Raw genomic sequence first — 27,719 nt, forward strand, 5'->3', positions numbered from 1 at the left:
AATACAAAAAATATATCAAATTGAAAGAGGTTATACTAATCATACACACATTGCATCCTAACAGGTAAATCTGGTCATGCACCTTGAAGCAAGTGGAGTCAATATGAGGCCACAAAGGGCCCTCACAAAGAGAGTAAAATGAGCACTGTGTGGATTGAAAAGGATTGAAAGCCCCCACCCAGTCTCACAACATTCATAAATAAGCTACACAAACCTGAGATGATCTTCATTCAGTACAGAATGAAACCAGTCCCAAACCAGCAGCGTACCTATTTATAGATTGGTATAGGTGCAGCTCGTGTGCTATCGTAAATCAGAGCAATGAAAAGGCCTGAGTCTGAAATGCATCCTGCTCTGGTGCGCTGCTGCCGTGCACGCCCATTAAAACAAACGTTACAGTCGGAACAAGGAAGTTATGCACCTGTGCTGCCTCTTTATCGAGACCTGCTGATCCGCTCAACACCTTCCGCGACGCCGATAATCAGCGGTAAGTAAGTCATATTTATTACCAGCACTTTGAAATTTGAACTCAAGGGATGTAGGGGTAAATATGTGTCGGGACTGTGTATGCAAGTTTCGATACTGGGGAAGCTGTGCACCCAGAGTGACTACTAGAGGCAAAGATCTAAAAGTCGTAAAAGCCTCACTGCAGCGGAGTCGACATGTATGTGACAGTCTTTAACTTGATAGCCTAAATAGTTCTACACAAGTGTTGTTAATGTTGAGAGAGGTGTTGTTGAAGCTCCATCATGGCAGAAGCTGAAGAGGAGAGAGCGCCGCCAAGCGATGAGGAGCAGCAGCAGCAGCAGCAGCAGCAGCAGCTCAGCTCTTCCGCCGGCGGCCCGGCGGACACTCAGCCGACTGCCCCCACAGAGGGCACGGAGGAGCGGGCAGCGGAGGTCGCAGCGGCCCGCCCCCAGCGCAGTGACATCTCCGTGGAGCCATCTCTGGACCAGTTTAAGATCAGGAAGTTCTTCGTGTTGAGGGTAAAGACTTCCGCTTTTCCACTTGACAACAGGGAACTTTGTGCTGCCTATCTCACTTCACGTTGCAACTGATATGTTATTTAATATTCATGAAAATTGTCTGGCAAGTGTTAAGTGTTAACCTATTTAATACATTTAAGTTGTACCTAACTTTCTGTTCTTTTTATTTGAATTTGACAATGTTACTTGTACTTAGGTTATACTTTGTTACTCTAGCTTTATACTTCTTCTACAGTGCAGTTAACGCTCTAGTTATTAGTATATTTAATTTATTTTGCGTTTATTTGCCATGTACAACATCAAATATACATGTTAGCTTAGCAATTGATTGCACCAGAGTTAGCTCAATGCTAATTGTCCTCTGCAGTCCCTGCACAAGTCCCTTAACTACTTTGCTGGTGGAGATATTTCACTTAAGACATTTAGTTATGAAACACTGTATTTAAGATGTTAAAAAGCTCCACCTCCACCAGCAACTACATTCAAATCATGCTTATGTGATAACAGACAACAATATTACTGGGCTGTTCAGCATAATATTTACTTAAGGTTTTAATACTTCAACATTGTGTTATTGCTACTTTTACCACACTGTATAAAATACTGAGTAATTCATTTTGATACAATAACTGCAATCAAATCATCTTTGGAGACTAAAAGGCTTTTTCAGTCTTTTGACCAGAATGAATCCGTTTTGCGGCTCCATTCAGCTTGACAGATATCAAACTTAGCCGATGAAGAATTGCAGATACATAGCACATTTTGCAACGTCCATCTCAGATCACGGTTTCACTCACTATAACCACTACTTTGTCATTATAACACATTATACAAGCGTACCCTCTGACATTTACACTTATACAAGTCTGCTATTGTTGACAGCCATTTTTAGCATACACACAAACTTATGAAACGTAGAGTTCAAGGAATCAAGTTAACTAAGAACTCAGCGTTTGCTTTTTCTTGGCCAAAGTTAACTGAGGCAACTTGTACTGTATTACTTACTGTATTATTTACATAGAAAATAAGTGGATTCACAGATACTAAATATCGTGGCAAAATATTAACAATAGCATTGCTGTCATTGAGCATTTTTGCTAGCTAACCAGTGCTCAGGAAATAAACAGCACATAGAGTATATGAAACCTAGTGTATATGAAACTGGTGATTTACCGCTGGTTTTTAATATAATGCAACATAATGCTCTTAGGGACACTTACTATATTTTTGGCGAATAGTGCAAGTTTATTACAATGTTTTTGTTGTTGTTACATTATTAGCATATGTTTTTATTGTATTATATATTCAAATTTCAACGGAGAATGCAAAATATTATATATATGTTCATTGCAGGCCTGCGTTGGGTTGCTATAAGAAGTCCTCACACGTTGCCAGGTCGGCTCAGCACCGGGTTCAGATTTCAGTAAGACTGCCAGGAGCCCTCAATATGAACTCCTAATCTTTTTAACTTGCCATTGAAATAATAAAACGTGGAAGGATAGAATTGCATGTTATGGAAATGAGTGTGGATTGCATTGAAAAACAGAAATTTGGATGTGTCGTGTATTATGTCCAGAAGCTTTCTCTTGTCTTCAAATACCTGAGTTACTCAGATTTTTACACACGGAAGATGCACGCTCAGCTTTCTTCATTATCATTCATTTTCATATGCGGAGGCTTCATGTTTTTTTGTTTATTGTCATTTTGTTTGACACACAGACGCTCTGACATTTTGTTGGAGTACCAGTCCCAGCTGTGCGTCTGCCTCAAAGATCACCCCTTAAGCTTTCTGTCACACATTGTGATTGTCACAATGGAAAATTAAAAAGTGACACCCATGCATTTATGTCTCCTCAGCCTGGCACTCTGAAACAGGCTATCAAAGACGTTGAAGCTCTGGTGGATGAAGGAGTAGATGGCAGCGTTCACAGCATTTGGCTGATGGCAGAGTGAGTTTTTGGTATTTTTGCTCTGTAAAAAATCATACACAATCGATCAAATTTATGGACAATTAATTTTATCAAGATCAACTAGTTGGTTCAGCTCCCAATGTTATATACTTAAATAGCTTGAAATAATTATATTAAGAAACACTGATCTGCTGATTAGATTATGTGTCATTACCCCCTTAGGGGCCGTGTCCACAAAAGCGTTTTTTTCCCCAGCTGAAAATGCCAGGCTCTCTAATGAAAACCCACAGCTTTGTTCAGATTCAGATCAACTTTATTATCCCGCATGGGGATACAACTCGGGGCGGAGAACTGCAGACCAGGGCTGAGGACATTGTCAAGCCGTGGAATGAACACTTTGTAGAACCCCTGAAACCAACGAACACATCCTCTATGGAAGAGGCAGAGTTTGAAGACTCGAACCAACGAACACATCCTCTATGGAAGAGGCAGAGTTTGAAGACTTGAACCAACGAACACATCCTCTATGGAAGAGGCAGAGTTTGAAGACTCGGGAGAAGACTCATCCATATCCCTGGCAGAGGTCGGCGGTGTGGTCAAAAAGCTCCTTGGCGGCAGGGCGATCGGCCCTGAGATGCTGAATGCTGCGGACGTTGTTGGGCTGTCTTGGCTGACACGCCACTTCAGTGTCACCTGGAGGTTCGAAGACAGTGCCTGTGGAGTGGCAGACCGGGATGGTGGTTCCCATTTTTAAAAAGGGGGACTGTAGAGAATTATCGAGGTATCAGACTGCTCAACCTCCCCGGCAAAGTTTATTCATAGGGGCTGGAAAGGAGGCTTCAGACCGATTGTCAAACCTCGGATCAGTAGACCAGCTCTTTATACTTGCAGGTCTGTTGGAGGGGTCATGGGAATTTGACCATCCAGTCGTCATGTGTTTTGTGGACTTGGAGAAGGCTTATGGTCATGTCCCCAAGAGAGTCCTGTGGGGGTTACTGCAGGCATATGGGGTACCGGGGCCGTTCCGGTCCTTGTATAACCAAAGTGAGAGCTGTGTCGGTATGCTCTGCACAAAGTCAAACACATTTCCAGTGGATGTTGGCCTCTGCCAGAGTTATCACCGATTCTGTTTCATAGACAGGATCTTAAGGTGCAATCGGGGGGGAGGTGAGTGTCCGGTTCGGGGACCTCAGAATTGCGTTTCTTGTCTTTGCAGATGATGTGGTTCTGTCGGCTCCATCAAACCGTGACCTTCAGCAAGCACTGGGGCGGTTTGCAGCTGTGTGTGAAGCGGTTGGATTGAGAGTTAGTACCTCCAAGTCTGAGGCCATGGTTCTCTGCTGGAAAACGGTGGATTGCGCCCTTAGTGTTGGGAGTGAATCAATGCCCCAAGCGAGGGAGTTCAAGTGTCTCAGGGTCTTGTTCACGAGTGAGGGTAAAATGGAGCTTGAGATGGACAGGTGGTTCGATGTGGCGTCCGCAGGAATGCGGGTGTTGTACCGGACCGTACAACGGGAGGGAGCTGAGCTCTGAATTTACCATTCCATCTATATCCCCTCACCTGTAGTCACCAGCTTTAGGTAGTGAGCGAAAGAATGAGATTGAGGTTACAAGCGGCCAAAATGAGTTTCCTTTGTAGGGTAGCTGGGCTCAGCCTTAAAGATACGGTGAGGGGCTCAGACGTCCGCAGATAATCTGAGGCCCATAGGGAGAGAGTCTATATTCTACACATGATATACTACAGTCCATATTGGCTCCGCATGATCAAATAGAGACATCTGTATTAATTAAGCCTAATACCACAGTTGAATGTGGCTTGTCATTGGCTTGTGTGATACAAGCCAATGCAGAGGCAGTGAACTAATTGCCTCCAACACGGAGCAAAATGACACGACTGCAAGACATTTACCAAGTGCACTTGCGAGACGTCGGGTTGTATCACTCCCCGCACAAGCTTTCAGGAAACATTTTAAAGGCCGGCCGTGTTAGAATTAATAATGCATCCCATTTATGCAGCTCTGTCCAACACACGTTAACGCTCGTCCTACATTTGGCCCCGCAGTTACCGCCAACGCAGGCGCCGCTGTAGGAAGTCTGGCGACATAGAGAGTGCATTATACGGCAATTCTGTGACGCTGCTGCAGAATTTCCCCAGAGGGAGGACGGTGACTTATGTCATAAGAGCATGAGAAAATTCCTAAAATCTGGCCTGGCTGAGGATTGTCACTAGCTTTAGAAAGAGCAAGATGATCTCAATGCATCTGCTTTTATTGCTTAGACTGTTCCTTTTTCGTTTTTGTCATGTGTTCTCCATTTGATTATTTAGTTCCCATTTCTTTATGCCTTCTCTGATCATAAAATACTTCATTTTTGACTTACACATAGAGGAGGTGGTTGTATGTGTGTACCTACAGTAGATCTGCTCGCTGGCTACCTCAGTCCACCACATCCCCGTGTGTTGTTCTGTCAGGCCAAGTGCCAGCAGCTTGTCAGACCACCCACGGTCTGATGGTGCATCTCTGTAACACCTCTGTACCGTCCGCGATGCCGTGCCCAGTCAAGTTTGGGCTAACTCATTTCATTAGCACAGTCGTATCTCTTCACCCACACCTTTCCCATGATGCCGCAACTGTTCAGTGAACTTGTCTCTTTTTTTTTTTTGTGGCCTGCGGCTGCCAGCAGCAATCGGGTGTTTCATTGGGAGTGGGCCACACGAGCGCGGCGGCTCAGCGGGCCGTAGAAAGAGAATCCATGGCACCATGAATTAGTTGTGTGAGGGAGAGTGTGTGTGTGCGTGTGATATTATGCTTTTTGTGATTCGAGTTAATAACGCAGACATTTTTTAACACACTTTGAGGCCGAAATAGAAAGCAGACTCTAGTGTGTTTGCTTTGAAGGTGTTTCTCTTCATTAGATTTTGCTTTCCTTTTTCCTTTTTCTTTTTTTGGTGGTAAAAACTTAGCAACTTAGAAATGCTTGCATGCATATTGTATGATCTTTGCCAACGGCGGTTTTGGAAATTGTGAAGCTTTTACAGTACATAATTAAGCAGCTTTGTTATACATATTTTTCTGTTGACTTCAAATAACCTGCTGCACAATACTAACATCAAGAGGTGAATATTTGACTATTTATGGTTCGATCTAAAGAGCCTGTTGCAGTGGCGGGAAAATGTGGTCATGAAACAAATAGTTCCATTCTGCATACATGGGGGCGCTGAATGGCTGTGAAGTTTAGCCTATTTTCGTATAAATATTAGCTTATTAATAATACTGTTTAAAAAAAAAAGATTAAATGTTATTTGAAAACAACAGTTTGCATTCAATCAATCTCCTTGGTGTGCATGGCTAAATCACCATGCAGACTAAGTTGCTCTATCCAAAGACCATCGGAGCAACATCTTGGCGACAGCCTCAGAAAGGCTAAAGAACAACAACACAAGGCGTTTTAATCAGAGCAATTCAATAACAACATAGCACTATCTTGAAGAAACTAGAGATTGAGACCATAAACTCATGTTTTAAATGTTTACTGAGGTAATAAATCAAGTGAGAAGTAGAGTCATTTTCTCATAGACTTTTATACAAACAGACTTATTTTTGCAACCAGAGGAGTTGATGGTCAGTAGAGAGAATTTAAATTTTAAGACTCTTCCGCTTTGGCCTTACTCAACAGAACCGGAGGTTGCCGCCTGCTGCAAACACATGCACAATGGACAGTTTTGTCCATTCATTTGAAACAACAGCTAAACGAGTCACATGTATCTCGGCCAATACTTTTGTTTTTATTTTATTTTATTTTATTTTTCTAAAGATAAATAAAGCTTAATCAGGGGGGATCAATGAGCAAGAAAACAAACTGCATCTATCAGTCCACCATAGGCAAGACTTGACCAATCAGATTTCACTATGTACATTCTTAGTCGGGGACTCCCCTATCAACATAAGAACTAAACTTCATACAAAAAGACTCAAATATACATAGTGGAAATCCCTCTCTACTGCAGTTGGTTGAACTCTTCCTTTGATCCTCTTGTGACCCCTCTCATTTGGCGTATGACCCAATAGTGGGTCCCGAGCCCGAGGTTGGGAGACCTGGGAGAACAGCATAGGACAGCAGAACAAACAACACAAAATAGTATTTGTCTGTCAGACGTTCCTTTAAGTCTTTGTGTTTTTTCTTGTGAGTTAGCGAATAATTTCCCCTCTAAAAATGACCGATATTAAACAAAGGAAAGAAAATGACACTGTGGTTGAACTGGTTATAACTAGTGAACGTATGCAACCAGTGAACGTATGCAACCAGTGAACATATGCAACCTGTGAACGTATGCAACCAGTGAACATATGCAACCTGTGAACGTATGCAACCAGTGAACGTATGCAACCAGTGACAAGGGATCACAAGTTGCTTTGTTTCACGAGTCACAAGCTAAAACGGTTGGGACCCTCTGCAGTTTAACTAAATACTTTAATCTACTGTACACTTAGTTGTTAGTGAAATAGTAAACTGGCAACTTAGTGCATACCGGTCCTTATGCTTGTTACACACTGTATACTTAAAGACAATACGACTGTCACCTTTTTCTCATTGGACGTACAGAAATGTGCTGTATGGTGGGTCAAAATTAAAATATAGATATCAAGAACAGATTCTAACACAGTCTCTCTGGTTGTTTCAGGGTGGATCACTGGAACAATGAAAAAGAGCGCCTCGTCATCATCGCAGACAACTCTCTCCTGGTCTTCAAGTACGACTTTGTCATGTTCAACTGTGACCAAATCCAGAGGATCCCACTAAACATTATAGACCGCATCTCCCACGGCCAGTTCAGCTTCCCAAAGCACTCCCTGCTTCAGTAAGTCCTCTCATTAGTCCTTCAGCAGTGACCTTATACCTACTATCCATGAAAAGCTGCAGCTTTAACCTCATTTTTCTTTTAATTTGTGGTGGGAAATGATAACCAGGAAACTCCTGACTCTTTAACTTCATAGAGACACATGCATTGTGTGTATAGAGAAAGCCTTGGATCTCTGGTGTCCTGTCTGAAGTGTTTCGTCGCTACACACACTTGGAGAATTACAAATATTAGCCCTGATGATCTGCTCCGTGCTCTTATTTGCTTCAGGAAAGTAAAAATCCCTTTTAGCACACGATAACCATTGAGCTTTAACACCAAACATGCCTAGTTTCCTAGTATGTTATTGTTTCATACCTTTCTTCTCAAGTCATGTGTCACACAATGCTTTCTCAAGCTCTGTGAACATTTTTAGAGGATGTAATGAAGAATGTAACAGGAATGTAACATGCAGCCTTCTTTGGGGGGATTTCAAAGGTTGAAGTATGCATGATTTACTTGAAAGCATGGACAGTGATCGGGGTTGTCAGTGAGAGCAGTGACACGGCGCTGAGGGCGGCATCAGAAGGCCGTGAAGGGGGATTCGTGCAGAGGATCGGCGCCGGGAGGGCAACCGGGGACACGCGGAACGGCCTGAAACAGGCGAGGCAGCGAGACAAGCTGAGAGTTTTTATTTTTTCAGGAGGGGTAAGGAGTGCAAAGCTGTCACTTGGAGCTGTCGCTTAACTGATTAGTGGCAAAATTAATGTAGTCCTTTCATCCAAACCTTTTAAAGACGGCTCAGGGGATACCAAACCAACTAAAACTAATTTGATGAATAAAACGTAATGCGCTGTGAAGAGCTTAGAAGAACGCGGCCTGTATTGGAGGCTTTATCTCCGCACATTACGCTGAATTATACATAAAGCGCTCGTGAAAGCCACCCGGGAGTCCAACAGCAAAGAGACGGATTGGAATGAGAGAGACTCGACCCTCAAACACTTCCCCTCTCTTGTCTTCATCTTCACCACTTCCTCCCTGTCTTCTTCTCTGCCTCTCCCTCAGGAAGTGTCTTCTTTTGTTCGTCTAGGTCATTCCGTCTTATTTTTGGCAGAAAATTGATCTACAGTAAAGTTCATGTGTATATGAGAATGAATCCTCCCCACTGCTCTGATGGAACAGGAAATTTTATTTCCACATCACAAAAATCAATGTGAGAAAAGTAGGAAAAGTCAGGCTTTGAAGATGTTTCGGCTGCTATGTTTAATGTTGCTTTCCTTTTTCGGGTACACTTCATTTTAAGAAGGGATGCACTAATCAGATCAGATATCAGATATCGGGCTGATACTGACTCGAATAGCTGGGGGTGACAGCGGGGTTGATCTATTCAATTCCATTCTGTGTGTATAAACTATAGACATTCTATACTGGTATTATAATTCCTGTTTAGGTTTTGACTGATTTGTCAGTGCATTTTAAAGATTCCCTGATCACAAGTAAGAAGAAAAAAAGATGGTGGTGACCTGAAAAGTACCAGAACCTGTCGCCATGTTGGTTTTTCGCAACCAATGAATGGAGGTTACCGTATTTGGAATGACATAGAGACTCTGTATATCTGTCAATCATAGTAAGCCCGCCCTAAAGCTTTATGGTCTACTTGACTTAAGACACACTTCCGCATCGGCTTCACTCGGCAGAACCGGAGGTTGCCGCCTAGTGACACCTCTCAGGCACAGTTAGTTATGTGATCCATTTTGATATAATAGTATTGATTGTTGCCCAGAAGTGATATTAAGCTTCTCATCTGACTCAGCAAGAAATTGTATAAGCACATATCCCGAAATGTTGAATTTATCCTCTAAGCTGGGCTCTTGGGCTTGAGTTCTGTTGTACAGGATACGTCTATGGATGTGGTTCCCTTTGTGTTCAGTGGTCTGATTGACGTTGGAGGTAAAAGACTCAACAGGCCGCACTTTGGACCTTTCAGACCTTTTCACTTTGATGTACCAAAACGCTCAGACAGTAATGGAATTATCCATTTTTTCCCCAAAATAAAATCGCTCGCTGAACGCAAATAAAAGCTCCATATGCTGCTGTAAATAATCAGTACATCCGCACGATTCGGCTGCTCTTTCAGCCGTCGTGGTGATGACGCTTGGCTGCTACTCCTGAGCTGTTACCGAGGTATTATTGTTCTTCAAGTGGGCGAGGAAACAAGACATCTGCAGCTGGCAGCTGTCATCTGACCACTCGATGTCAGTGTGCGCCCATGGTAGAGACGTTTTCCAAGCAGCAGCACGCCACGTCACAGTTCTTCATGTGTCATCGATGACACATGAAGAACTGCTAGTGTGAAATGGTAATATTTCATAAAAGAATTAGTTGAGACAGAGCACTTTCATGAACGTTTGACCCCTTTGTGTTCCCAGGCCACCAGCCTGAGAACAAAGAACATCTAACTCCGTCTGTGGAGCGTGTTATTTGGCGTCTGTGCTCCATCAGCCTCCCTGAAACGTCCATGATGCCAATAGATACCGTTGAGGGAGCGTCGGTATTTTTAGTGCTGAAGATCTTTTGTTTTCATCGCGTAATCTCCAGGTGCACCCATGACGAAGAAAGCACAGAATATTCTGCATCTATGGGGAGAGATTGTGTTTAACGTGCCTTCTTTCCAAACTGTCTAGACAAACTAATTACCCAGCACATTATCTGTGTTTTATTATTTTATTCCTGTCTGAAAGAGTTGGGTGTGGAGGTTTAAAGAAGCCCCACTGGATGTTGCTTCAGTAACTGTTGTAGGGAATATATATAAATATATATTTATTGGAAATGGTCCCAGCACTGCTCTTCTCTGTTTATTAGTTTTCTTTTCTCTGTATTAAGGTTTCAGAGGGAATGATACCTTATTTAGCCCCCGCCTTCAACTTATTAAGAACTGTTTTATTAACTCGAATTCTTTCCTCACATTGCTGACTCAGGTTGGCTTATTATACATTTTTACCGTTGTTTTGATCAATAGGGTGGGGAATCTGTAGTTTGAGACAGACTTTCCTCCTCTCGTTCTGCACAAACCAAAGCAGCTCACACGTTCAGACAGCAGAGGGCAGTCAGTACATAGTAGATATCATTCGTCAGCATTATGCACCTCATCAGAAGAGGATTTAATCAGAGCCACAACTGTGAAACGCTGACATGTGGAGCAAAGTAAGAGGGATGCACACACACCACCAGTTCTCCTTAAATGAGGACTCCTCATCCAGATCAAACTACACACACAGTGTTCTGGTGAGGAGTCGGTGAGGATAAACTTTTAGGGGGTCAACCTTGAGGGGCGACGTCGCTGGAGCAATCACATCAATAGATGCGTCTCAAAAATAGGAAGAGGAGTGTTTGTCCTACGTCTGACTCCACGTTTGAGCTCACAGGTTGTACAAACCGTGGTACTGGCTCATCTCCATTACTGCTCGATAATCTGCCGCAAAAAAAAGCGTTAATAAGATTCCGAAGGCAAAGTCCCGCCCCTTCCGGTAGATCTATATATATATACTGATAGATGAGGAACTTTAAATGTGTTTGCTTAATAGCTGAAAATAAAAGTTAAGCTTATTTGACGATTAGGCAGCTTCTTCATCATCAGCACCGAGGATGAAGTTTCACACTCCCTGCTTCCTTCAATGACTTGATTCCGTGAAATTCACCTCAACTGCACTTTCATAAATAGGACGTCCACGGCATAAATTGCAGAAAAAAAATGCAAATACACACATTAGAATTTTCACCAACAGGCGTATAATGTTTTTTGGGCTCGCTGCTCTAAATTCAAACACCGTGGAGCGTTTTTTCAGCTCGTGGACTCTGCTGTTTGGGGTGGAAACGTGTTTGCCAACAGCCCGCAGCTATGATATCACAGCTTTTTGCATCATGACATCCGCAGTAACGTGGCTGTATGTTTTAGGCTTCGGAGCGTTGCACGAGCAGCTTCATCATGAATAATGTAAATGTCTTTTCAAGGGCCGAATATTGTAGGGACGTTGTGTATAACAAGTGAGCTTCTCTTTGTTTGTTTTCTAGTCATCAGTCCACCCCCTTGTTTCTCCCTCTGTAGTCCTTTCACATGTTGGATGGATACGCGTATGGATGGCTGACAAACCATGCAGGCTCCACTGAGCGATAGGACCCCATTTATTCGCTCTGAGACGGTGTGGGACAACTGGAGCTGGGTTTGATGTTTACATCTTGTGTGTTGATTTATGAGTCCCAAGCGCTTGAAAAATCCCAGGGAGGAATCTCTCGTCACTTGCCCTTAAGCTCAGAACACAGCGTTGCTCTCATGCACGTGTGCGTTTCGTGTGAACAGTGTGGATTGAGTGGGAGGTTAGTAGGAGCTGCTTTTCCTCAGTTTGACCCTCTTTCTTGAGGTGTTTGTAAGTCCGTTTTTTGGCAATTTATTTTCGATATGAACCTCGTCTCCTTGAGAAACTCACGAATGACGTAACGAAGTCTGCTTCCATCCTGTCTGTGTTTCGCCAAAGCGTTTTAATGTTCCCATTTATACTTTAATGTTTTAATAGTTTTCTCCCTGCACAACATTTGCTCTGGAGGAGGCACAGCATGTTTAGCAGCAGTAGTCATTTGGAAAGTACTTGTGTAAACAGGGCTAGGAGATTAACAGCTACACCACTATTGTTTAGCCTCAAGTGTTTCATTCTGTTGACAGGAAGTGCTCTCGTTCAAAGTATGTGGTCAAAAGGTGTGACGGATCATTAAAGAAATCAGAACACCGTTGGGGAAATCGGCCGCACGCTGATTTATTTATCTTCCGTCTTACTTTTGGATGCAAACCAGCGGGTTCATTATAGGTAAGACTTTGCAGAGGAACACTTTTCTATCCCACAGTGAAAGCTGTTCAGATCAGATTCACAAAAACACCAAAACATTCTGCTTGATTGCCGTAACAAGCTTCCCTTGATGAGCCCTGTTTGCACAATTCTTATACAGCTTTTAAGAGGTTACAAAGGCACACACATTCGTGGGTTTGGTGTCAGACCTACAAAAATATAATATTTTTTAGTGTTTCAGTGAGCATGCAGCCGGCAAATGACTCGCATTACATAACACATGGCGCAAATGTTTTAACAATAGCAGAATGTCGAAATGATTTGTTATCCAATTATCTGACAACTGTTTTCTTCATTAATCAATTCATCTTTTGGTCTCTATAATATCAGAAAATAGTGAAAGTGCACCCAAGGTGACCAAGCCAGCAATTCAACTTTGATTTATCCCAAAAGTTATAGTAAAGTAAATTATTGGGATAATAAAACCTAACTTTTACTAAATAATATACAATAAATATGCTCCTTAAAACACACACACACACACACACACACACACACACACACACACACACACACACACTAATGCTATGTTCACACTACTAGGGACAAAAGCAAGCGCTGCCAGATACATTGTCGCAGAATGTTGCTCAAGCGCTCGTTGGCGTAGTTTTGTCGTTAAATTTCACCGGGAACGGAACAGATTCAAACAAAAACATACGCTTCATTGTAGCGTAGGAAAAAAGAAGACCAGCTCAACTTAAGACCCTCTCTGATGGAGTCAGCATGTTGGATGCGTTTCCATTTACACACCCTACAAACTTGCACCCGCCTTCTTCTCACACGAGAAAATGATTCCGCTAATGTCGGGCGCTTTTTATCGGGGGTTTCGGGGGCTGCCGCCGTCTTGTGCATGCAGTGCCACACACTTCTCCCACTCAGCTGCCGGAATAGTTTAGTTGTGCTGCTGTTTTTAGTTGCCACAGACTTTAGACAAACTTTACAGCAGTTTGCTCGAGGTCGGACAATAAAGAAACCTCTTGCGGCGCTTCTATGAACTATGGGAGCTCAGGGAAGGGGCTGTGCTGTTCTGTGCTACTTTAAGATAAAGCAAAAATCGTCATACTTTTCAAACACATTGTCAAACATCGATTTATCGCACAGCTCTAACTGGCTGGTAAAAAGAGATGCAGAGGAGGGTGTCTTGAACTCACTATGACCTTGAACCTTTTGAACAGTAACAAAGATACTGTATTATTGGAATGACTGCTCGCCCGAAACATCGCTGCGCTCCGGCGTCCAGTGTGAACCCAGCTTCACGAGGAACCCGTGATATTTTCTAGTAAGCGAAGCTTCGCTTCTTCCTCCACTGGGATCTTATTCAACAAATAGATAATTCAAAATTAAATAAATAAATTAGTCTTGCCAAATACTGGGTTTAAACAGAATAACATGTAATAAATAAATAAAAGAAGCAGCGCAGCATTGGAATGTAGATATACGTAACTGAACTCTCTTGCGTTCCGGCAATAGTGGAAATATAAACTGCAGTCCGCTTTGTATTTTAGCATTACTTTTCCTACATGAAATAATTCTATGCCACATAATTGTCACTTATAAATAAAGCATTTATATTTACTTATTTTTTGTGCATAACTCAATGGAAAACAAAACAAGAGCTTGTTGAGTATGTTGAGTAATGTCATTGATCTGGTGACAACATGAACTGAGGAATCTGATGTTATTTTTCACCTGTTTGAGTCATATGTGTCACTGACAGAGAGAGACTCTTTGACCTTTGTGTTCCACTGTGTGTTGATGTGTCCAGGAGGGAGGGGGAGGGGCTGCGAGTCTTCTGGGACCGGCTGAGGGAGCCCTCCTTTACCTCCAGGTGGAACCCCTTCGCCACTGACCTCCCCTGCATCACCCTCACCGACCACCCTGTGAGGAGCATCAGCGACACGTTCGCTTCCCTCTGCGACGTGAGTTGATCAGTCGATGGGAACAGTATGGAATTGTTGAAAGGCTCAGTTCACCAAAATCACAGAAGTTTCCAACTTTTCCAACTATTGGTGTGGAGCCATGCAAATTGTTGTGACTTTATGTGCTGGAAATTCATTTGTGGTGCTCGAAGCATTTTAAAAAAACAACAAAACATCTGAAAAATGTATCTTTAGGACCAATATCCTGGTTTCTATTTCCAGTGAAAGTTTGAGAGTCACATATTTCAAAACATCTCACGTCACAGATACAACTTAAACCATGGACCGGCTGCAGGACTCTGTATCACTATGAGACAGTTTGTAATTTAGGGTGAGAGGACACTTGAAAGGAGACGCTTAACTATTATCACTTGAGCAAAACAACAGCGTGGTGAGATTCATCATGTGGTCGAATGAGTCATCACACAGACACATCATAGACTGTCTAGAAGAAGTGGACGTAGTCATCGTGACGTCACCCGCTGGTTTTGTTCACTACGGTTTTGAAGAGTTTGGCATTTGGACTGTCGCCATCTTGGTTTTGGACCGTCGCCATCTTGGTGCTAAACGCTGAATGAGACATTTTTAGGTGACAAAAAAAAGGTTACAATTAACTTTCATGAAGTGAAAACACAGTGAAAGGGTTAAAGTTGTAAGATGAAAACACGGTCAAGTCCCAGACCGGACAACGTCGTAGTAGCGACCTGTCAATCACAAGGTAGCCCCGCCCTAAAGCATACCCTGCTTTATTGTCTATTTGACTCTAAATGGACCATAATTTACTAAATGAACAATGATCCCTGTTAGTGACTCACATGTAGTGAAACAATTCCTCCTGAAATCCTCTGTCACAATTCTGCCCTCCATCACACATGAATCTAATTCTGCTCTTAGAAAGCTGTGCTCTTAAACATTGACTTGCAGGCTGAGCACTCAATTTAGTTTTGTGCTCTCTCAAATGTTTTGGCATCAATACACTTCCCTAAGTTACTTTGAAACAAAGTTAATGATCTAATGCAATTAGTGCTTGACACGATCGCTTATGTTGTACATGACAAAAAAAGATTAAAACCTCATCACGGGCGGGCCGTCAGTGTTAAGTGTAGATTTGTGTTATGTACACAACTGCTCTGTAACGATGAGTATTAATGTGATATCTCATTAGAAAGCTACGGTTCTTGTAATTCGATTTATGCAAACCATTTCAAGATACAATAACAACAGCAGGTACAGTTAACGTCTCTGTCAAACAAGCACTCCAAAAATAGCCGATAAAATATTGCCATGACTCACCGATTATGATTCATAACGTCCCCCTTGTGCATGCTAGTCCAGCAAAAACGGTCTTGCTAGGTGGCTAAGGGTCCACTCGATCGAATCCAGTAAAAGATTTAGTCCAAAACACATTAGTACGTCCATAAAGACCCACGGGGGGCTGTTGCATCATTTCAAATTAGCCAGCAGATATGATAACTCGCGATCATATTTCGGGCATAATTTCACTTTTCATGTCAACAGAGCGGAGATTTTCATCGCAAAATGGAGGCTGCATTCCGCCGGTTAGATTGACACCTCATTTGACCCAATAGGAGCTTCTATAGCCCGGTCACATTCTGGAACAGCCAACGAGAGTCCGCTTTGAAAGACAATGCCCGCCTCTCTTCTTTGGGTAACGCTCGAGCCAATTGGAAACAGATCCTGTTCAAACTCAGGCTCCATATAGCCAATGAAATTACGAAGACAAGGACATGCAGATTTATCAGATGGCCCTCTGGGAAAGTTTTCAAAACTGAAATTGTAAACCGTGACTCAGGTAACTGAGACAGATTATCAAGAGCAAAGTCTGGTTCATGAGAATTTCCAAGAATCTGTGAAAGTTGACAATGGTTAAATATGATATAGTTAACCATACATCAACATAAATAAACTATAGTTCGAATTTCGGACACCTAGTATATGCATTTTGATGTGGTGACACGAGCCTCCAAATGTGTTTTTACGTGCTGCACTCTTAGTAAACCACATGTAAAATATTAATTTTCTGTCGTATTGTTATCAAATTCTAACTTCTACCAGGTGTCATGACTCCATCCTGTCGTAGGACTGTGTTTTCCGGGTCATAAGTCCCAGCCATAGATAACTGCTGCCATCTGTTGGCCAAAACAAATCCAGGCGTAAATAAAAATCTTCTTTTTCAATGTGTGGTAAACTCCATAGCTCAATGCCAGTAGCACTTACAGTGATTCTGACTGTTTGTGAAGAAACTTCAGAGTGTTACTGTTCAATAGAGACTAAAACCATACATGTACTCCCAATGGTTCAATAAGAGCTGTCAGTTTACTTTGGGTACGCGTTGGATAGGCGTTTTAGGCAAATTTTACAGGAGTGATAAGAGGTTCTCCCTCTGAATAAGGCTTTTGTGACCTCATGTACACCACATCCTGACCAAGGCGAGAGAGCTGCAAACAGGAAATAAATGTGTTATGTTCCTGATCCTCCCACCCTCTTGTCAACATCCACAGATCCAGAACTTTCAAGAGCGGCTCAAGGAGGCGGCGCAGAAAGCACACGCCATGAAGCCGTTTCCCGGGAAGGCCAACGGCGTCCTGGTCCTGAAGCAGCAGATCCACATCGAGGCCTACGTGGGCCTCATGTCTTTCCTCGGGAACCAGAACAAACTGGGATACTGCATGGCTCGAGGAAACCTCGGCTTCTAACATCTTCTGCTTTTCATATAATAGTTTTGTTGTCGTTCAAATAGTTGAAAAAGATTATTACGCCTTGAATTCATATTTGTATGTTCGTTCAGTCAAATTGTTTCAGGATTGACCAAAGACGTTTCCATATTCGGGTTTGCTTTAGTGTCGCGTTGAAGCCTGGATTCTCAGGATGTTCTGTGTGAGGTTTAAACAACTGTGTGATCTCCCCCTTCTGCTTATTACCAGTGTGAAACATCCGCATTTCAACACCGCTCCGCACTGGATGACGGATCCCCGCGCTGCTCTCAGGGAGCTTTGTATTTGCTCCTCAGCGGTATGGTAATTCAACTGTGTTTGCAACGGGACTCCTTTCTTCCTCCCCCGGTGTGTCTGTTAAAAAGCTCATTCCTATGCCGTTCAGCCCCTCAGAGATTCACCGGAGCAAGGGGGCCCATTTGTCACTTTATAGTTTCATCATCCGCTGTGTATTTTTTACAGTGCATACAGTGTCAGAGTTTCCCCTTGATTTGTGTGTTTTCTGTATGTCGCTGCACCTGGTTTGGTGTCACAGTACGCATCTTGTTCTCTTTTCCTTTGTGGTGGTATAAAATATGCAGATTTTAACTTGTAATCCTATTACTGTAACTCATTAATAAATATTGCTTTACTTCCCAACACTGAAGGAGTGAAGATCAAACAGTGATCCTGATGTCAATGAGACAAATTGAATCACTACAAGTGTTCGTACAATTATAATTAGCTGCTGGGTTAGAAGTCTCTTTCCCAATGCAAGTCTGTGGGAAAAAGTCTTTTTCAGACCCCATGACACCACGAGACGGACCCGGTAATTGAAATTCCACCGTTTGACCACGATGCCAAATTTGCTTCAAATCCCTGCCCTCTTCCTGGAGGCTTGAAGTAGTCAGGTGATGGTTTATTACTACAAATGGCCTCTTTTACATTACAGTCATTTCATTTTTTATTTTTATTTTTATATTAGTGCTGCTTTAAGTTATTGATTAAAAGGTAATTTGATTTTACCACATAACAGCATGAGGTTTTACAGTGTAGTGAAGCATGAGAGTGACATTAAGCTTTAGAAATGAAGAGTTCTAGGCCTATTGGCAATTCTACAATGCGGACAGTCGAATGACATTGATGACAATATGCAATATTGATTATTAAACTACTTTAACTACAGTAAAGTAGTGTACTCTGAGGGTGTGTTGCATTTTGTTTATGAATCCGAGTGATTAAACTGTCTTTTCGTCTACACTCACAACACAGTACAGAATGTATAGGCCATATCCTGTAACAGTTCTGAGCCGAACAGAGACTCAAACACAGAAAAGGAAATCTTAACCGAAGAGCCAGGCAGGTATACACGGAAGGTCAGTCCAAATATCCAAAATCTGTCACGGGGTCGTGTGGTGGACCCAAACGCAGACATGACCAGATTGCAGAGTGAAAACAGGTTTTAATGAAACATGAACACAAAGGAAACTTAACAGGGAATCCAAGGGCGTGAGGCTGAGGCAGGCAGGCAGCCATATCATTGTGTTAAATCAACAAAAGTAATAAAAAACTCCCAAACTTTTGCCTTGAGCTCATTTGAATAAAAATGAGACTTGAGTTCACCATGATTCCTCTCGTTACTTTGTCCAAATGAAAGTAAAAAATATTTGTTTTATATCATCTGTTACAAAAACACCCTGCATCAAATATGTGAATATATTTTCCAGTGTGAAACATTTTAGCCGATACAAATACTGTGACACCTGCAGAGGATTGAGTGTCTAAGAAGCTTCATGTTAACCCAACATCACTGAGGGTGAAGGATCTCACAGAACACTGGATCACGTTACATTTAGTCCATTTTATTGAACTTAACACCAAACCAAAGTGATTATGAAGGTAGTGCAGAGGATGCACACAGCGACGGCTTCACAGGTGAGTTGGGGACGCTCCTCGTCCTCTTGACTGGGGCTGTCGTCTTCTCCTAAGTGATGACGCACTGGTTTGGGGTCTGGAAGCAGGTTTGGTGCAGAAGTGCGTTCAGCGGACTGCTGTGGTGCTGCAGCTTCCTGAGATGTTTGGCTGGTTGACATCGACCCTCAGGTGTCTCAGGAAAAGACACAGGAAGAGTCCTGCCCTGGAAGCAATGAATATTTATTATGGATATGACTAAATACTGTAGCTAATACCATGTTGATGATGTGTTGATAATAATAAATACCTTCTGATGTACAGGATGTAATGTTAACTTTAGCTCATCACAACTTGATGACAGTATTTGTAGTGTAAATAGGAGTCTTACCTTCTCTGCTGTTGAGCTCGTCCTCCTCGTCCTCTTGACTGCTGGGGGAGGTAAGGTGTCAGTGGGGCTGGTGGTTTAGGGATCCGTCCCTTCTGATGGGGTCTGGAAGAAGGCTTGGGGCTCAAAGGTGGACTGTCGTGGTGCTGCAGCTTCCTGTTGATGATCGATTGGTTGACATCCTGTCCTGACATCAGAAACAAGTGGCAGATCATGTAATGTTGAATGCAGCTTAATGAAGGGCTCACTCACTTTGTTGACTGAAACACCACACGATCTCCATCTTGTCCTGTCTTCATTCGTCTGGTCTGGTCGGGCGTGAGCGTTTCTTCTTCGTCCTCATGGAAACTCTGGATGTCCTGCGGGAACGTTGAGTCTCGGTCTTCCACGTTGTCGAGAAACACAACAAATAATGAATAAATGTAAAAAAAAAGACATTCAAGACTTGATGTTATCCATGATTTCCCTACCTGTGTCTCAAGTCGTCACCTCGGTAAAAAAAAAAAAATATGCTTCGTTTGTTTGTTTCTTACATGAATGAATGGCTGAGACTTGTATTTAAGAGTTTTATATCGTTTGCATCTTTCAATAAATATTGATATGTTCTTGATCACTTTGTGTCTATTTGCCTTTTCTGTTGAAAAATTATGGGTTTTGAGGCAGTGATGGCCTTTCAATGTCATTTATAAATGCTTTGTAAGGCATAAATAGTCCTCACTTTAAATGAGGTCACACAAAATACTTTACTAACGTCTAGTAACTACCTTAATTAATCATGAATTAATCGTGAATTAATCATGAATTAATCGTGAATTGCAGTATTAATACGCGTTTATAAAGCATATATTAACATAGTCCCTAACCATAAATCATTATATATATATATATATATATATATATATATATATATATATATATATATATAAATGGATGAATAATGTACATTTAAAGATGTTCTTAATCATTTACTTACACTTTATAAATGATCGTATTAATCATCTACAACTCCTTAATAATTGGTTTGTAATATATATAAAAAAACATAAAATTTGGATTTTCCACAAAACGTGGTGTTTGTTGTCAAATCTAAGAGCCAATCAGATCTTTGATCTGGCGACAGCCAGGCGTTTCCCATCATACCCTGGGTCATGCAGTGGAGAGCAACTGCAGCGCCTGGCTCTAAAAACTGCGGCTGCCTCGATCTCAAGAGGTTATCGTTCAACACATGTGCATGACGTCAGAGGAAGGCTCAAGTCGGACACAAATCTAACCGGAATGCGTTGTGCGCCGATCGCCGGTGATCGGTTCTGCGCAGGACTGGCTCATCTCGAACGAGCCTAATAACTTGAGCGTGCCCCGCTGGGAGGTTCACGGTGCTGATTAGCACTGTTGGCATGTGGCGGTTAAAACACTGTTAGCTATGTCAGCACTTTTGCCATGCTAGGCGCCGTTGAGAGGCAATTGAAATTCTCCCACTCTTGGATCTTGCTCTTTTTGAAAAGTCCCGTAGTGAGTTATCCTTACTCTCTGGCGGATCGTTCAGTCTCGTTCTGGAAACAAATAGCACGATATGTATAAAAACGGTACCAAGTTAGCAATTAACAAATTAGCTTGTTAACCTGAGGCCATGTTGGAGAGATGGTGGTCTTGTTGCAGGTCCAGGTCACATCGGAAGTCGACATGTCTAGCTTGATTGTGATGCGAGATGATTTCCCCACTTCCCCGAAGAGGCTTAAAAATTGCCCATCAGTGCTCGTGACCCTGGATGACCCCGGCTAACAACCAGAGCTGCTTGGGGCGAGTAACATAAAACGAATTCTGCGAGGCACTCTTGCAATGCCGGTGTGGCGCGCAGTCTTCTCATCTCTCTGAGATGCCTTCAAAGCCCCCGAATAGATATATATACAGTATATGCTAGCTTTGATACCAGGCTTCTTTTCACAGGTCGTGCAACTCCCAAGTCGCCATTTTCATTTTTCCGACATCTGTGTTGCTTGCTTGTTTGGTAAACATGTTACACCTGTCATGAGAAATGCTGCTCGCTAACGGTCCAAGTCGAATCGCATTTATTTTACTCCGGGGCTCTCTCCACTTTTTCTCGCCTCCCCCTAGTTTTTCCATCTGTTGCCGTTGCAGTTTAAGTGTGAAGGAGTGAATGTGTGAAGAAAAGCGCGAGTGTGTTTGTTCACGCATGCGCTGTGTGTGGATGTGTCGGCATGCACGAATCAACTGCTAAACCACAAAAAAAGCTTTATTTCCCTTACTGAGCTTTGCTCTAGTGGTAAACAAAGTACTCAGATCCTTTACTTAAGTAAAAGTAGCAATACTGCTGTGTAAAAATACTCAAAGGTCTACTTATTATTATTATTATTATTATTATTATTATTATTACATATTTTAGTATTGTTTTAACATTACTGGAGCATAATGTTGTAGCTTGTTGAGGTAGTGCAGTAACTACGATATTGCCGCTTTAATTTAGTGGTGCAGAGGTTTAAAGTTTTAACCTTCTGGTGACTACAGCCCCCTAGCCCTATTTTTAGCCCTCTGCGCGAAAATTGCATACCCATACGCAAGTGAGTCTCCAGCTCTAACTACAAGGTCTATTTTAATAATTTTGATGCTAGAATACTGGTAACACTTGTGAGATGTGTTGAATTGTGTAAATATTTTGTATATGTTACTGGTTAATATAGTTAAATAAGACATTACACAGCTGAAATTGAAAATATTCAGCTTCGCCTGGAAAACAATGCACTTTCATTGATAAAAGGTTATTGAAATAATGCAGCTAGCTCCCTAAAACTTTCCCAAGTCATAGCATAACTGATCAGTAGTTATTAAAAAAAGGTTAAAGTCGAATAAAGTGGAATAAAGTGAATAATAAGAGGTTTTAGTACAAAGCGGTCAGGCGAGGTCATCATTTTCGAACCAGCTGTTGCAGCTCTTACATTGTACTTTTATACACTATATAACTATATATTTCACTTTCTTTATCACTCATATGATTCAATACATCCAAATACAGATAATAGGAATCATATTCATATTCATAACATTATCAGAGCCAGTTTTGGCTGTCATCTGTAGGATTTTCTCATTTCATGTGTGTGTATGTGGCTGCATGGCAGCCTATCCTCGGTCGATTTAAAAAAACAACCCCTAGTTCGACGCGTCATAGTCTTAGGAAGACCTGTGTCGAGTTTGGTGGCGATCGGCAAAATTTTCATACAATAAAGTTGCCAGAAGTGACGCGTGTACCCCGGCGGAAATTTCCGGTCGCAGGCAGTCTGACCACTCGCCCAAGCCTGCTTGACCGCTCTTATTCTGGAAACAAGTCGGAAGTCAACAGTATGCAGTTGGCAACAATGACTACAGCTTTGGAACGGAAATTCTGCGGTGTTATTATCCATATTTTTCATAAAACTTGGGCGCATACCTACGATTTTTTTCGGCGGAGTTCAGCATGAAGGTACGTTTGATCACTCACAACTGTTTAGTGCTTATACGGATCGTAAAACAGAAGTTAGTTACGGGTTCCGCCACGTGTGCTAATGCTATTACATGCTTTGCATGACTTGGTAGCTGTTAGCATGAGGGTACAAACATTGATTTGAGGTACTCATAACGCCGATTTCTGGCCCGGATTTGGTGCTTTTATGCCACGATATATTTCTGCTTATGTGAGTAGCCTATAGTTGTGTTGGGAGTGTGTCAGAAGTGACTTATATGATGTTGTTGCCCATACGTTGCTCTTTCATCCAAAAAAAAAAGTAGCCACGTACATGCTACTGGCTAATAATCATGCTATTTTCCGCATTTGATTTTGAGGGGTTCTGAGCCCGAGAGCCCCCAAATGGGGGCCGCTCGTCACCAGATAGTAGCAGAACATGGAAATACTCCAGTACAAGTACCTCAAAATTGTACATAACTACAGTAGGCTACTTGAGTAAATGTACTTATCTAACATTCCGCTGCACGTGCTGTATTGAAATTGATGAATTATATTTCACACACAGCATGTTTGCATGTCTTATGTCTATGTCATCTCATTTAGCTCTGAAGTGTGGCAGGATATGAATCTTCACAAACATGCTTATAGACCCTCACGAGTAACGCTCCCAACGGACCGTCTTTGCATATAACTATCCGTTCCTTAACATCAGAACATCAAACAGAAGACAACAGAAAAAAGCCACCCAACAATTTGTTCCAACTGTGAAAGAAATCTCACGAGCAGGTTAACTGGAGACCAGAGAAGCGGCAGGAGACCTCTTGATGTCTAAAGCTAAAGATTTATTGGAGCTTGATTGAGGAGAATGGAGATAAAGCAAATACAAGTGAATTACAAGTTACAGTCGCTGTGTAATGCCAACCCCTGGGGAGTGTTTAACTTACAAGATCAGAAAGTAGCACATGTTGTCCTCCAATCTATATGTACCGATCTACGGAGGTGTGAAGATGCTTTTGGATTTGTAGATGTGTAGATATTTCGGGTCACATGCAGCTCTTTGTGACAGGGAGACAGTCGATAGTGAACATCTGAGACACAGTGCAGCTTGTCGAATATGTGGCTGTATGTGCGTCTGTTCTGCATGCCTCTGGTGTGTGTTTGTGTAACTTTAATTAATTTCCAGTGACAACGTAAAAGCAATATGGCAGATATGTTTCTTCTTCCTAATGTTTACAAAATGATGTATTTTCTTAACTAGCGCTAGCTTGCTTGTTTCATTATTAACTCATAGCTAAATGAACCGACACATCCAATGAATGCAATTCATATCTGCTATCGTGCCATAGCTAACAGTTAACTCTCATTTACAGATTTGTTTTAATGCATGACATTACAGTGTCAAGTTTTTGTTTCTTTACTCAACTCCCGGGTCTAATTTGTTATGTTATTTAGCCCGTCAAAAGATTGTACATTTCATTCCTTTCACTATTTTTCACATGGATTAGTATATCGGTATTTTTTTTTTTTTTTATAGTCACAAGTAAGTATATACACCAACATGCTTGACATGTTTGAATATCAAGGAACAAAGCACGAAACAGTGTACATGTTCAGTTTCCAACACATCCGTTAACTTCGGTCCATAGTCCAAAGGACTACTTGTAATTTTAAATCTCCCCTTTCGTTATTTGACCAAGTACTTGATTCATTCTGTTCCTTTGTATAATCCAAAGCCATGAGGAAGTCAGCAAAACCTGTTCCCAGTTACCTGTGAAAGGGAGAAGGGTGGCTGGACATTAGTCCTACATAGATTTTTGCCTTGCCACATCTAAGAGTACAGACTCATCAGAGTCCAAGTGTTTAGTCCCTGCTTATTGCAGCACATGGCCCATCTGCTGTATTTTGCTGTGACTGTCAGGTGTATCAGCAGGGGCAAATTTGTGAATGAGTGCAGGGTAGGAATTTCATCAACTGTCTGGCAGTCTGATGTCTGATGTCATGCAGATGCAGCTGGTCCCCTCTCAACACTACTACGACCCAGAGTGACTGTCGTCATCTCTTCCTGTTGAGCTCTGTTAGCCAGTTCAGTATAATCTCTCCTAAAAGACACTCAGAGGAGCAGAAACACTTGGCTTTGTGTGGTAGTCCCTGAGGAAAATGGTGGCACTGAAAGCTTGGACAAGCAGTGACAGGAGACAGTAATTACTCGACAGAACATGGGGGAGACGAGGTGGCAGTAAAAGCTAAATTTAGGGTCAGCAAATATAATATCACAACCAGACATATCTTCAATATTTACTTCTAGTGCCCTGCTTGGTTAAAAACCAATCAGCCCTGGGTAGAGATACAAACAGCGAATAAACTGGGACACGTGGGGGACACCCTCTGGCTAGAATCTGAAGGAGCAGGCACAGCTCCTGTCGGTGTCAGCTCTGTGGCTTGACCCTGCAGAGAAAAAAAGACTTGATCTGTTAAACTATCTATGTATTGTCATGCTTTATTGAACTGTAAACAACATTTAGGCCTAATAAAAGCAGTTATCATTCCAAATAAAAATTCTAATTGCAACAGAACAAAATGAGACTTAAGTTAATAATTCACTCTTAGTCGTCTTTTTGTTTACCTCTGCAGTGGCCTCCGGTATGGGTCAAGGACTAGGTGAGAAGGTAGTAGATTAGGGAGCCTCAGTGTATCTAATGGCGTGTCTTTTTTACATTTTATTATACTGTATTGGTCCCGTTAAGGGGGAAATTTGTCTCTACAGTTGACCCATCCTTGTATAAAGGGAGCAGTGGGCTGCCGTGGGAGCCGTTAGGGATTCAGTGTCTTGCTCAGGGACACTTCGACACAGGACACGTCCCAGTCAAGGTTCGAACTGTCTTAACCCAGCGAGCCACGGTCGCCCCAATATACATCTCTTGTGTTGTTGCAGTCCTCCTCACTTTCACATCAGCATCAGACCAGGTGACAAATATCTTTTAGTGTTTATTTTCAAGGCCTTCTCTGTCAGCGCAGAGTAGACGGCTTTGTAAAAGAGACAGGGTCTGCAAGGAGAGGGGGTTCAGTGGCCCCTGGGAGCCGCGAGGTCCGTGGCGAACAGTGTTGTATAGCTCATGGCTACTTTCACTCTGGGCCTTTCCTGCTGAGTTGAATCCCCTCAGCAGACAAGTGCGAACCCCACCCACTGAGAAGTGTACAAATATTTACGCTTCATTATGAAACTGTTGCGAGCCTACCTAGTCTGGCGGGCCGGTGTATAGACATTCCATAAATCTCTGATGATTAAAGTGGCACCCACACCATGAACCCATCCAGATGGAGTTATTATCCTCACATGATTATGAAAACCTGTTCATTCAGGTCTGAAAAACAGAACATTTCTTATAAAGGTAGTCTTAGATGAGCTAAATAAGTAGTATCTTGGTGACATCACACTTCAGGCCCTTTTGTTTAAAGGTTTCTATTTTTCTGTGGTTCATTTTTCACTAAGTTTCATCTACAAACAGTGAAGCAACACATAAGTTCTGTCTCTGTCGTTCATTAAAGATGCTGTAAGTAACTGCAAAATGCCCTCGTTTGAGGTTTGACTATTGAGTCTTGATCCGTTAAGATCAACAGATCATTGGTTTTATGCCCTGACAACTGTCATTTACATTTTCTTTAAAGTGAGAGGTTACATGGTGTCAAGTGACTGCCATGTGTTTTTTGGGAATGCACCACACTAAGGCCTCATGGTGTTAATGGTCTTGCAGGTGAGGGAACTCCAGCTGTTGTTGTGAAGGGCCCTTCTGCCATCTAGTGGCTCTTCTTTCCATTTTGTCTTTAACAGTTTGTTCCACACTGGCCTGTGAAATAAGTTATTGTTATTACATTAAGACCGTGTGACCTGTAATGTGTGTCGGCTGTGTATTCATTTGATTGCAGCTGTGTGCAGCACTATTGCCCCTGGGGGACAATAATGTACATCTTATCTTAATGGCCCGAACCACCTCAGCTAAGGAGTCAGCTGAGGTGGTTCGGGCATCTAATTAGGATGCCTCCTGGACGCCTCCCACTGGAGGTTTATCAGGCACGTCCAACTGGGAAGAGACCCCGGGGAAGACCCAGAACACGCTGGAGGGATTATATCTCCCAGCTGGCCTGGGAACGCCTCGGGATCCCCCAGAATGAGCTGGAACATGTTGCCGGTGAGAGGGAAGTCTGGGTCAGCCTGCTTGGCCTGTTGCCACCGCGACCCGACCCCGGATAAGCGGAGGAAAATGGATGGATGGATGGATTATCTTAATGGCTCTTCTTTTAACTGCAGCGTCAAAAGCCATTCAAGCTCTAGATAGCAAAAAAACAAAAACCTGTAGAGGATACTGGCACAGTTAACAAAAGCATAATGATCAAACAGCCTGATAGTAAAATCCTAATGGATGATGATAGAATGATGCGTTTAGGAGACTTGAGAACTGCCGTTTTCCCCCACATTCTTTGAACAGTTAAGAGCTTTTACAAACTAATATCTGAATGATAAACAGTTAATGTATCGTGTTGTTTAGACATGTTTAATGCCCTAGCAACTGTCATTAACATTTTCACATTCTTCTTCAAATGAACAATGTGTAACATTTAGGGGGATTTATTGGCAGGTATTGAATTTAATATTCATAACTGTTTTAATCAGTGTATAACCCCCCAAAACTAAGAATCGTTATGT

At 42.3% G+C, this 27,719-nt stretch overlaps 1 protein-coding gene across 2 annotated transcripts; it reads left to right on the forward strand.

Annotated features, from left to right (window-relative positions):
* Positions 1 to 404: 404 nt before the first annotated feature.
* Positions 405 to 17,952, forward strand: tprg1 (tumor protein p63 regulated 1). 2 transcript variants are annotated; one of them, XM_076079319.1, is made up of 6 exons: positions 405 to 487; positions 743 to 986; positions 2,844 to 2,935; positions 7,578 to 7,754; positions 14,397 to 14,550; positions 17,073 to 17,952. In XM_076079319.1, exons 2-6 carry the CDS (start codon positions 750 to 752, stop codon positions 17,265 to 17,267), a joined length of 855 nt encoding a protein of 284 aa, XP_075935434.1. In that variant the 5' UTR covers positions 405 to 487; positions 743 to 749; the 3' UTR covers positions 17,268 to 17,952. The 2 variants fall into 2 exon arrangements, with proteins under 2 accessions (XP_075935434.1, XP_075935436.1); XM_076079321.1 differs by having other exon boundaries at positions 415 to 491.
* The last annotated feature ends 9,767 nt before the right edge of the window (positions 17,953 to 27,719 follow it).

The sequence above is a fragment of the Anarhichas minor genome, unplaced genomic scaffold (assembly GCF_050575085.1).
Source record: "Anarhichas minor isolate MPS153535 unplaced genomic scaffold, ASM5057508v1 ptg000071l, whole genome shotgun sequence".
NCBI classification, from domain to species: domain Eukaryota; kingdom Metazoa; phylum Chordata; class Actinopteri; order Perciformes; family Anarhichadidae; genus Anarhichas; species Anarhichas minor.